The sequence below is a fragment of the Hydra vulgaris genome, chromosome 12 (genome assembly GCF_038396675.1).
Source record: "Hydra vulgaris chromosome 12, alternate assembly HydraT2T_AEP".
NCBI classification, from domain to species: domain Eukaryota; kingdom Metazoa; phylum Cnidaria; class Hydrozoa; order Anthoathecata; family Hydridae; genus Hydra; species Hydra vulgaris.
Genome location: NC_088931.1, coordinates 57,683,623 through 57,696,174, shown reverse-complemented (window position 1 = coordinate 57,696,174; position 12,552 = coordinate 57,683,623). Strand labels below are relative to the sequence as shown.

Below are 12,552 nucleotides of genomic sequence, written 5' to 3'. Positions count from 1 at the left end.
CTACACTATTAGGCTTAACATGGACTATTTTAGAAATAGTTTTATATCCTTTTCCACTTTAAAATTGTGTCCCAGGACCAGTTTTTTACTGATTCATGAATTTCATATCTTTTCACCATAATTTTCTTATTAAGAACCTAAAAAGAAAACAAACTTTGCTAAAAAATTAGTTAGAATAACTTCTATCAACCAAATTTTGATTGTTTTTGGGTTATTTTCTGCAATTTTACTAATTTAAACAACAGAAAAGTTAAAAAATGATTAGGAGGTGATACACTTTTTAGACTTACACTTTTTCTAATTTAGTGGATAGTTTTTGTTTTAAGTATAAGAATATTAATTTCTTGTTATAAAAATGTTTTTTGATATAAATTCAATATAAAAAAAAAAATTGAGGTCAAAAATCTAAATTTAAGCATATAAAATTTTGTTTTTATTGAAAAAACCATCAGGGGATGATAGACTTTTTTGACATACTGTACATACATACATACATACATACATACATACATACATACATACATACATACATACATACATACATACATACATACATGCATACATGCATACATGCATACATGCATACATCCATACATACATAAATACATATATACATACATGCATACATACATATAAATATTATTTTTGCATGCTTTTTTCAATAAAAGCTGCGTATAAGCTTTTTATCAATAAAATAACTAGCTGGTTTTAAACCTTCATTAATTTTTATTGTGAAGTTTATTGACACCACAATAGAGTGTAAATCAAGCGTGACTGTGCACAAAAGGTTTTCATTGTTAAATAAAAATCTTTTGGTTGCTCATGGTATTGAGAGTATTTTAGGATTAATTTAATTTAGGATTTAATAAATAATCTCTCGAAACAAAAGTTGAACTAAATTAAACTCATGAATTTTGTATTTTTTGTTTATACAGATATTATGCTTGGAGATAATGTTTAATTTGACAATAGAGAGAACTAATATTACCTAAAATATAAATTTTAGCAATTGATCTGCATCATTGGAATAAATCAAATTAAAAGTTTATCTTGTTTTTTCATTAAGATTAATTTGAATGAGCAAATTAAATAACTGAATATTGTGTTATGAACTCATTCATAGTCTAGAAATGTCCTTCAAGTTAGGTTATATTTAAACAGTAATTGACTACTGTTTATGTAAAGAAACACACAGACTTATCTTTATTATCTGGTTCTCTGCTCTGGAAAATTAATGAAATAAGTAAGGAATGTGTTTGATCCATAACATACAGTTGTAAATCTATTAAGATTTTATTTATCAAGGATCAAGGGTCAAAGATTTGTCTAAAGTTGCATTATGTGAAATTATTATCAAAGATCAAAACTTTAACAAAATCTTGTAACAGTTCTACTACTTTTAATTATCCAGCTGCTCTGGCTTCTAATAGAAGAGTATTTAAAAATTGGTATACATGAAGATGATTAAAGTTACAAAAAAAACTTAATGACAAAATAGGGGTACTACTGCATACAATTGATATGCAAACAGGTCAGGTCAGGTTCAAGATCAACACGATCACCCTGCTACTGGTATCATGTAACCCAGTACTATATGCCCCATGCCTTGTTGCCTTGTAGGGTTTGCTTTTTTACGCAAAGGCTAGGTGAAACAAACTCTGACTTAAAAATCCCTTGCTTGGGGTTTTTGATTGAGTAAAGGCTAGAGATGGTAATACAGATGTTAACTCCATCCAGCTACTGTCTTGTGGATCAACATGAAAAATCAACAGGGGGTGACTTTTTTAGCACAGTAACTAACATATAATCTGATTAAGAAATATCAATGAATCATGATATGCTCAATATGACAGGGCCCTCACAACATTTGAGGAATAACTCTGCTCTTAAACTTATAATGAGTTTTATGGTTGTTTAAGATTATATTTAATAATAGTTTTTAAGAAACAATTGAAATATTTCTTGTTATAATGAAAACTAATAAATCTAATAGTTTTATTAATTTTTTAACAATGAAAAATCGCCATTAAAAAAAAAAATTATTGTAAATGAAACTCAACTTAATAACAACAACAAAAAGATAAAAAAATTAAATCAATCTATTCTCAATTGTTACTGATTTTACTGTATTCACCTTCTCAAGGCTGAGAGCAACACTACATTAAAGAAGGGTGCACTTTTTCTTTTTTTTAATTGCTGCTACACCCTTTCTCAGTCCTTTAACTTGAAAACATGAGTCTTGATGAACAAGACTCTTTTGTAAAACAAGTTGAACAAGGTACTACCGGAGACATGATGGCAACTCTGTTCCTAAGTGCTCCAAAAACTCTTATTCCTCTAGTTTTTTTTCTTGAACATCAGTTCTTTAGAATTCGCTTCCTTCATCTTGTTTTCCTGATTCATATAATTTGCAACCTTTTAAGTCATCTGTCAATCGTTATCTTGCTCTACAAGCTTCATCATTTCTCTTCCAGTAACTTCCAACTCTAATTAGTGGTTGCTTGCAGCCTTGTTGGAAGCAAAGATGTTTAAAAAAAAAAAATTGAAGTTAGACCTTTTTTACAAGAAATCTTTAGTTTTCATAAAAGAGTACCCTACCACTGCATCACTAAATCACTACTACATTTAATTACTTTAACAATGTAATGCTATTAATTAGTTAGTTCAAACAAATGAGAAATAGTAGCAAAAAGAAAAGTGATCAATGCAAATAATAAATAAGAATTAAGTCAAAAAGCATTTGTACCTAACAGGCATGAGGTAGTGTCTAGCATTGAACTCCTAGATACTACTTTATAACATTTATTGACAAAAGAATATTGTATAACAAATAAAAAACTTTTTACAAGTGTGTCTTCCATCAATGGTGGACACAATTGTAAAAATTTTGTATATGATTTTGTGTATGAAACACACATCATAAAAAAACATTAATTTTTGTTCCTCTAAAACTAGTATCTGATAAAGACAGAGTTAGCTATACAATAAAAAAAGTTCTACACTGAAACCAAAAAAAAACAAAGTTTATTCTCACTATTGAAATTAATTAAAGTTAGATATTTCTTTAAAATCAATAAAAAAACTCAAACTATTGAATTTGAGTCCTCAAAATATTGGGTCTTAAAAGTTCAAAAGTTGATGATACGCACAGGTTTCAGCTTCCCTAATTTATATATCAGCATATGTAAATATATATACATATATACCTATGTATATATGTATATATATTTATATATATACATATATATATAAATATATATACATATATACATAAATATATACACATATATATAATATATAAACATATATACATATATATAAATATATATACATATAAATATATATATATATATATATATATATATATATATATATATATATATATATATATATATATATATATATATATATATATATATATATATATATATATATATATATATATATATATATATATATATATATATATATATAAAAGGAGGACACATCCTCCTTTTTTATCCTTTGTTTAAGTTTTTAATATTTTCATAAACTTTTTTTTTTACCATATATTTCCATATTTAAATTCAGCTATTTTTAAAACTATAACTTTTAAAGTTTATTTGACATTCTATTTTTGACATTCTATTTAATTAAAACCTCAAGTTCTACTTATAAATTTGGGCATCTTGTCTTAATGCCAATTCATTCATTTATCAAACAGTTTGAAAAACAAAAATCGAAACAATAAAATTTAAAATATATTTTTATTCCATTTAAAACTAACTGTTTAAATGAAATTTACCTCAGAACTGTATGATTTTTCGAGTTCGTTTGTTGTTCTATAGACCGGCAAAAGAATTTAAAAACTTCAAAAGTATAGATCTATTCTTTTTTAATTAAAATATTTTTAATTTAGCACATTTTGCCTTTGTCAGTTTCTGCTTACAATCTTATAGCAAAACAGCACTTAAATTGAATTGCAACTTTTTTTATAAAAATGACTTCAAAACTCACAGATAATACAGAAAGCCAACTGCGTGGGCTTTCTGTATTATCTGTAATATCTTCAATATTACATAAGAACATTTTATGTTATATAAGAATGCATTATTGTTATATAAGGAAATGTTATATTTCCTATAACATTTTCTCATTTTAGTTACCCCCACCCCATATAAAAAGCCATTAAAGCTCCAAAATATATATATACTCCTACACTTTACGGCTAAGAAAATGCGTTTGTGGTAAAAAATGGCTCTACGCATGTTTGTGGTTTTAAAGCTGACAAAATTAAGGTTAGATTATGTCAAAACACATTAATTTAATTGCAGGAAGTAATTAAACCACAAAAACACAAATTAAACAAAACACTCTGAATGTTCTATTTTATTTTTTAAAAATAAAATCATTCTGAATGTTTTTATTTTTTTACTGTAAAACATGCAAGGAATGTTGTTACATCCACTATCTTATAGCCTGACTTGCAACAGAGTGCTGCTACATCGACTGACAAATAGTCTGACTCGCAATGGAGTGCTGCTACATCGACTGAGGTTTTGGTTTGGGAAGGCAGTCAATCAAATAACTAAAATAAAAAATTTTTCTGATCTTTAAAATTAAAAAAAACCCAAAACTGACATTTTATGGTAAAAACTTAAAAAGCACCATGCAAGAGTGTGTATATATATATATATATATATATATATATATATATATATATATATTTATATATATATACATATATATAGATAAATATATATATATATATATATATATATATATATATATATATATATATATATATATATATATATATATATATATATATATATATATATGATAAATATATATATATATATAAATAAATATATATATATATATATATATACATATATATATATATATATATATATATATATATACATATATATATATATATATATATATATATATATATATATATATATATATCAAGCCTTCCTGGGAAGCGAATAAAAAATGCACGCTGTGTGGATGCACAAAGCCTGTGCCTGTGGTCACACGCTTCGTGCATCCACACTAAAAGGTATTTTTTTAGACAACTTGACCATGTTTTTATATAGTAAGCATTTTAGGAATTTGCGGCAAAATAAAGCTATAAGAAACTAGAGAGAATAAAAGAGCAATACTCAAAGAAAGGAAACAAAGACTATACGAAATGCAAAATCTAAATAAAATAAAAATTACAAATAATTGAATATTAAAAAAAAAATTTTGCCAAAAAAATAGTATACCTAAATACTTTACTGTTTTTGTTTTCTTTGTTTTAAAGGCATTTGTTCTTTTCCACTACCAAAATTGATACAAGTCGAGGAAAAAAGCAGATAAGAATATAACGAAAAAAAAATTTTTTCAACCAGTATACTAAGGAAATACCTTATTATTTGTGCTAGAAACATCAACAATTTTAAATTTGTTTTTTAAATGTTTTTGATAAACTTTACTGTTTTATCAATGCACAGGAAAGCGAGAAAACTAATTGCTATTAACTTGTAAAAAAAAAAATTTTAACAAGTTTTTCATGTAAAAAATTAAAAAGTCATTAATACTTATATTTAAATAAAAAATATTTGGTTGTTTTCACTACCCCCATTGAAATAGTTTGCACTTTTGTTGGACTATCCAAACTGTGAATTTAAACCCAATAGTTTATTTCCTGATGAACTTTTGTTATTAACGATGCTACAAAAGCTTGTGGGCTAGTGCATTGTTAATTTGCTGAACTTTTTAAAGAAAATTTTAGGAGCCTGTTTAAAATATTGTTTTTTTAGTTTTTAAAAACATATTTTCAAACAAAGCAATCTTTATGTTCATTATCTCTAATAATTCGTATTAACATTGGAAATTGGGCAATATAAAAGAAACAACTTCAGACATGCATCAAATGTGGTAAATATATTAATAAAAGAAACCATGTTCTTCTTTTATTTAATTTATTCCATATTTATAACATATATTATTTTATTATTTATTACAAAATTTGTTAATGAAATAATATATTATACAAATAAACAGTAATTTATTTTCTTATTTCCCTGCTATATAAGTATTGAGAAAAAACGTCAAATATAGCAAAAGCATTTTTAAAAGCAAAAAGACATAAAAACGAATTAATGTTAGAGAAAAAATTAACAAAATTTCTCATAGTTTTAGAGTACATAGCAAATTAGTTTCTTAATAAACGAACTGATAAAAATCGTGAACAAATTGCATATCAAAATTTTCACTTGTTAAATTTTTATAAAAGATGTTTTTTTTCATCAACTTGAATCAAATTCAATAGCTAAAAATAACCACTCTAAAAAAAAGAATACAAAAGTTGTATAAAAATTTTATAAAAAAAATTTCTTTGAATTTTTTAATTATTAAATTCTCTAGTTTATTTAATTAAAACTTGATACTTCATTACAATTTTGATTCCATTTTTTCGAATTATTTTTTTTCTAGATAAGTTTAGCTTTTTACTGTGAATTATTAAAAACGCTCTATAAGTTACAAAATGCTAACTGCCATGATCAGTGTGTCTAAAAAAATTACTTCAAATGTGGACGAACAAGACGTGCGATCGCACGCTCATTCCGGTAAGGATTGTGTGAGTATATATATATATATATATATATATATATATATATATATATATATATATATATATATATATAAAAATATATATATATATAAACATATATATTTAGAAACTAAATTTACGAATTTGCTACAAAACTTACCCGTAAGGTGTAAACTTTTTCTCTGGCAACGCTCACAAAAGGAAGTATATAAATAACCTTTTTCCTTGTCTTTAAAACACGCTTCAACATAAGCAATTCTGCAACAAGTGTCTTCCCTGCACTTGTTGGCGCTGAATAAACTAAATTTCCTAAAAAAAACTTGGTTGTAATTGTAAAACCTCATATATAAATACATTCATTATTAATTAAAAAAAATGAATACCTACCACCCTCTAAAGCTTTTCCAGTCAACAGGCATTCTTTTTGCCATAGAAACAAATTCTCAATGCCATTTTTCTTGTACTTTTCTATGACAGTTGCTGGAAGGTCAAAGTTTGATAAACTGCAACTAGAATTGTTGTGAAGAAAAGAAGCCTCATTTTGTATACAAACCAAGTCAGTGGCATTTTTGTGTTTTACTGTGTGCGAAAATGAGCATTCTACATGCAAATTTGAATAAAAACTTTTATCACTCTCTTTATTTACATTTAACAGTATGGAATCACCACAGTCCCAATCAACCAAGGAAATACCTGAAATCTAATTAAAATATACATGTATATATTATAGGGTGATTCAGAATGAGAGAATTTTCAAAACAAAAATATGTATTTCATTAAATTTGGTGCAAATATATAGAAAGTATCATTTTCTGATCACTGTAGACCTCCCTCAAGGCTCATTTTTGTGAAAAAAATGTCAATTTTTTTGTCAAAAGTTGCTGACTTCAGTGACGTTGAGGGAGGGTCTAATATAAACCAAGTTAACTGAATTTTAAAAAAACGGGCCCAGACTACATATATTTTGCATTTAAAATCATACATATTTTCATTTTGGTTTTATTACCGAGCATTTTTTATTTAAATTATTCATAAATTCACAAAATTGGTGAGTTTGTTGTGATACTAAGAAAGCATTTGGAGTATACAAATACATTTTTTCTAATATAACAGGACCATTGAACTGACCTTCAAAGTAAAGGGGGAGGAGGCCATTTTTCAATTTTATATATATAAAAAAAAAAAAATCCTCAAAAAAAAAGGAGGGGTACACCCTTATTTTTTTGCACAAAGTTTTTTTTTTCTATGCACTAAGTTTTTGCATAGGATAAAAACTGGTTGTAATATGATTAAGTGTGCCAGAAAGATGGTGGAAGTGACAACCAATTAAGTATTCTCTCTTCTGTAAACCCATTTACTGCAAAAATAAAGTAGGAAAATTTGTTTACTAACATTGCCAAATTTGGTGGATTACTAGCCGTAGTGCTTTTTAGGTTGATTATCTCTTTGATATTCACTTTTAGCTTATTTTCGATTTTGTAATCAGATGGCTTTAAAGATTGCATTTTGTAAGATAAAATTGATTTGGCGATTAGTGTTTTATCTTTATCAGGAACTTTATAATCTAGAAGCGAAAGAGGTATCAAAGTTGAGTCTAAGTACCAAGAGTGTTTTAATATTGAGTCAATGACTTTATATACAGCTTCTTTTACTTGGCAAACATCTTTATACAGAGTCATTTGATGTAAAGCTATAATATCAAGGTATGGGGGCTTTAATAGATTTGTGGCTTTCCAAGTACCATGGAGCATAAAAACAAATAAATAAAATAAACTCCACCATTTGTTCTACTTGAGCTTCTATGTCTTCCTCTTTTCTCAAAAAATTTAGTTGTATAGATAGCAGATGCAACTTTGTATAATAAAGAGCTGAGCTAAGAAATCTTGCATGATGAACTGCACCTGGTTGTTTTATTTTAACAACTTCTGATTTCAATAAATAAATAATTACAAGCTCTGCTAGTTCTTTTCTGTCTTCCCTAGCAATATTTTCTTTTTTAATGTACTTTTTGCAATATTGGAGTGCATCTGTTGCTGCTTTTTCGACTACAGTACCAGCCTTTAATGATCAATCAAACCTTAACATGTTTTCAGGATTGTAATGAAACTCTGGATTGTCAAACTTATTTTTTAATCTTTTAAAAAAAAGATTTCCTGGTCCTACCTTTTCTTCATGAGTAACATGTTTCTGAAAATGAGTTATTCTAAGCTCTGGAACATGGTGCCTACAAGCAAGATGGAGAATATTAACCTAAATCATAGGTAATTCTATTAACAGTCCCTTACGTAATGCCAGTATTTGTTGCTGTTGTGTCAAAGCACAATCCACCAATATTTGATTTAATACCATATTTATCTAGCAACTGCATTATTACTTTATATTGATCATCTCCTGAGGAGGATGGTAAAAAAGCCACACCCAACAAGTGTGATTCGCTATTAATATTTACTAGTACAGCTAGTCGCTCTCATTTTAGTTTCTTTCCTTAAATTGTCTCAAATATAGTTTTTCCATCAAAATGAATTATACACGGAAATGTAGATAAACATACTTTTGTTTTAATATCTTCTTTAGCAATATTTGAAATTTCTTTATTTTCTCTTTTCATTCTTCTAGCTGCAGTTGAGAGACTTGATTTGATGGCATTCGTGTCTACTCCTGCAGCTTGAACAACTGCTGTTGTAATTCTCTGCAGAACCATAGGAGAGATGTTATTAACAGCTGCCATTAAAGCAACATTTCCAGAATAAATATCTTTATGCATGTTGGTCCGAATTTTTGTACTGCTTGGTTTATTTTTTATTTTTTATCCATTTGCCTGGCTCAAAGTCAGAATCAGAAAAGTTATCTGAACTTAGTTCATATTACTGCTATCTTCTTTGTAAAATTTTAGGCTTTTACTCGGTGATCCATTTTTCATTGCATTTTTGCACTTCTTTATACTTAATGATTTTACCTTATATAAAAATAAATTTATTAGTTATAAGTTGTAAATCGAGTGACAAAAACACAAAGTTAGAGCATATTTAATAAATTTATTAAACTATAAAGAGTATATTATTTAAAAACTAAATGTGTGGATAAGAATCAACATAAAGTCCAAAAACAAAATAAAGTTAGTCAAATTATGCGGTAGTGGTGTAGTGGTGAAGCGCTCGCTTCATAAGCGAGAGGTTCCGAGTTCAATCCCCACCATGTCCCTGGTAGTACCGCGCTCAACTTGTTTCTCCGCGTAGCGGCCACGCTCGTCAAGGTTCGTGTTTCGGAGTTATAGAGTTGAGAGAGGGTTATAACCACTATTTAGTAGCCTCCTCACCTGTAGTGGCCTTCTCGGTCTTGAGGAGGCAAATAACATTAAAAAAAAAAAAAAAAAATTTTTATATACTAATGCTTCACTCCATAGAGTAAAGTAACTCAATAGTTTATCTACCTTGAGAGCATCATTTAATCAAATTACTTTCTTAGTATATTTAGTGTCTAGAGAACCAAAATGATATAATCTTGGACCTTTTTGATCTTCTAAGAATTGTAAATCTTCAATTTTAGATTCATTGGATCTTAGCTTGTCACTTTGAATAAAATCTTTTAGTTCTGGAATTCCTATCCAAAAAATACGTTTAACAAAATTTTCAAATCCTATTTAATTTTTAATATCTTGTTTTGAGTTTTTCTTGACATTCTTTAATAAATTAAAATATTTTTAATCAAGATTTTTAAAACTTTTTCTAATATTTATGTCGCTAATAACTGGAAACACTGCTTTAATCCATGGATGTTTTATTTTCGCCATGATACATTCACATTCAACTAGTTGACACCAATCAACCTTGAAGTTTGACTTTAAAGGACAATATAGAATATCCAACTTTTTTGTAATTCCATTTGGCAAATTTGATTGACAATATTTAAAGTGTTGCATGATATCCAAACCCATTGGAAGTTGCATTTCTGAACCATTTAGTTTTTATTGAAATAGTATTACCAATACTATATAAATAGTATAAATAAGCGCGCATTATTTATCTTACAGAGTATAATAGTGTGATGGATTGGTGTCGATATTGAGATGAAAATGTGTTTTAGTGACCATGACTTCTGTTCGGGTAAATACAAAATATCATAAAACCGAGCCGATAACTGAACATTATTTTTATTTCTATACAATACATTCCTGAAATAGCAGGCATAGCTTTATCAATAATATGAAAAATCTTTTTAGGAGATTTCAAACTGTTTTTGCGCAAAATCTTGTGTTTCTGATAACTCATATCAATACTTGTCCAGTTACTTAAATTTTTATTTTGAATTTTAAAATTCAAAATCATAAATGTATATTTCAAATTTAAATCAATGTAGTGGCTTCATATTAATTGTTTTTTATTAAAAAATAAATTCATATGAAAATTTAGTAAATGAAGTAGGAAGGGGATGGAAGAATGTCAAGGAAACTTACCTTCAAATACATAACTAATTAAAGTAGCAAGCAATTTAAAATATATATATATAAATATATATATATATATATATATATATATATATATATATTTACATGTATATATTTTACATTGCTTGTAAAATAGATATATTCAATGTAAAATACATATATATATATATATAAATATATATATATATATAAATATATATATATACAAATATATATAAATATAAAAATATATATATATATAATATATATATATATATATTATATATATATATATATATATATATATATATATATATATATATATATATATATATATATATATATATATATATATATATATACAAATAAATTTTTCATTTTTTATTTTCAGATAAGAGTCAAATTTTTCAGCAGCTATTTCAATCTCTGCTTTGATGCTAATAAAATTTTATATTAAATTTATCTTTTTTATAAATTGAATATATTAAACTAATAAAAATCAACAAACCTCAGCTTTTTTTTTGACTTTGTCAGATATGACAGGAGATACTGTTTGAAAAATGTCAATTGGTTGCTCCGGATTTTTATGTTGTATTTTACTGAACAGAAAGTCTTGATTGTGGTCAGACAATCCTTGCTTTTGTTGCCTCCATGAATCAGATAACTTTTTAATCATATCAATGAATAAAACTGTTTTCCCTAATAAATTCAAAAACATACATTAATACTTTCTATGCATTTATTTATATATAAAGTTTGGAAATACTTTTTATTATAAAACATTATCAATATTTTAGGAGTTTGTAAAACTGCAATAAAAACTCTTCACAGTCTTTTTATATTGAATAATGTATATTTAACTATTATGTTATTTACTGTTTACTAATGTTTAGCACTTGTTGAAAAATAATCATTTGTAGCAATCACCTTTACATAAAGTTTTACATAAATAAAGCTAATGTATGTCAAAAGCTACCATAGCTTTTACTAACTTTATAACTTATAAATAGTTGTTTAAATTAATTATTGCAGTTTACACATTTTTTAAGTATAAATATTTCTCACAGAGATTACTTGCAAGGGATAGCCATGCAAGTAAACATTGCGCAGACAAATATAAATAAACAAAAAAAGAGAAAAACCTGAAGTAAATTTCTAATTTCATCTTAAGATAGTTATTGAACACACACATTGCTTCGCTACCAAAACAAAACCATTTGCTGTTTATTATTAATTGATTTAATATTCACTAAATTTTATTTAAAAAATTAGACATTTAACTACAAAATGAATCATTTTAAAGTACCTATCACTTTTATGCTTAAAACCTGTCGTAGCTTTTAAGTCTATAAAATATCGGAAATTACCAAGGGTTATTATGTGTGAAAACACCTCAGATATGTAACTGAATAATAGAGATTTCAACAAAAATTTAAACATTTCTATAACATTATAGTTGGCTTCAAATGAATATTTTAGCTTTGGCATAAAAATTTTTGAAACAAAATTTTAAATAATGTTACAATCGAATGTATACAGGATA

At 26.1% G+C, this 12,552-nt stretch overlaps 1 protein-coding gene across 4 annotated transcripts in view; it reads right to left on the bottom strand.

Moving 5' to 3' along the window:
• Positions 1-12,265, bottom strand: part of LOC100199679 (DNA polymerase theta) — a 53,127-nt gene extending 40,862 nt beyond the window's left edge. For 2 of the 4 annotated variants that reach the window (XM_065813843.1, XM_065813844.1), the window contains exons 1-4: positions 12,152-12,265; positions 11,518-11,708; positions 6,974-7,286; positions 6,747-6,895 (exon numbers count right to left, since the gene is read on the bottom strand). In XM_065813843.1, coding sequence (XP_065669915.1) covers positions 6,747-6,895; positions 6,974-7,286; positions 11,518-11,685 — 630 coding nt within the window. In that variant the 5' untranslated portion in view covers positions 11,686-11,708; positions 12,152-12,265. The remainder of the gene's footprint in view (positions 1-6,746; positions 6,896-6,973; positions 7,287-11,517; positions 11,709-12,151) is intronic. The other 2 variants (XM_065813845.1, XM_065813846.1) reach the window with 1 other exon arrangement.
• Positions 12,266-12,552: the final 287 nt, after the last annotated feature.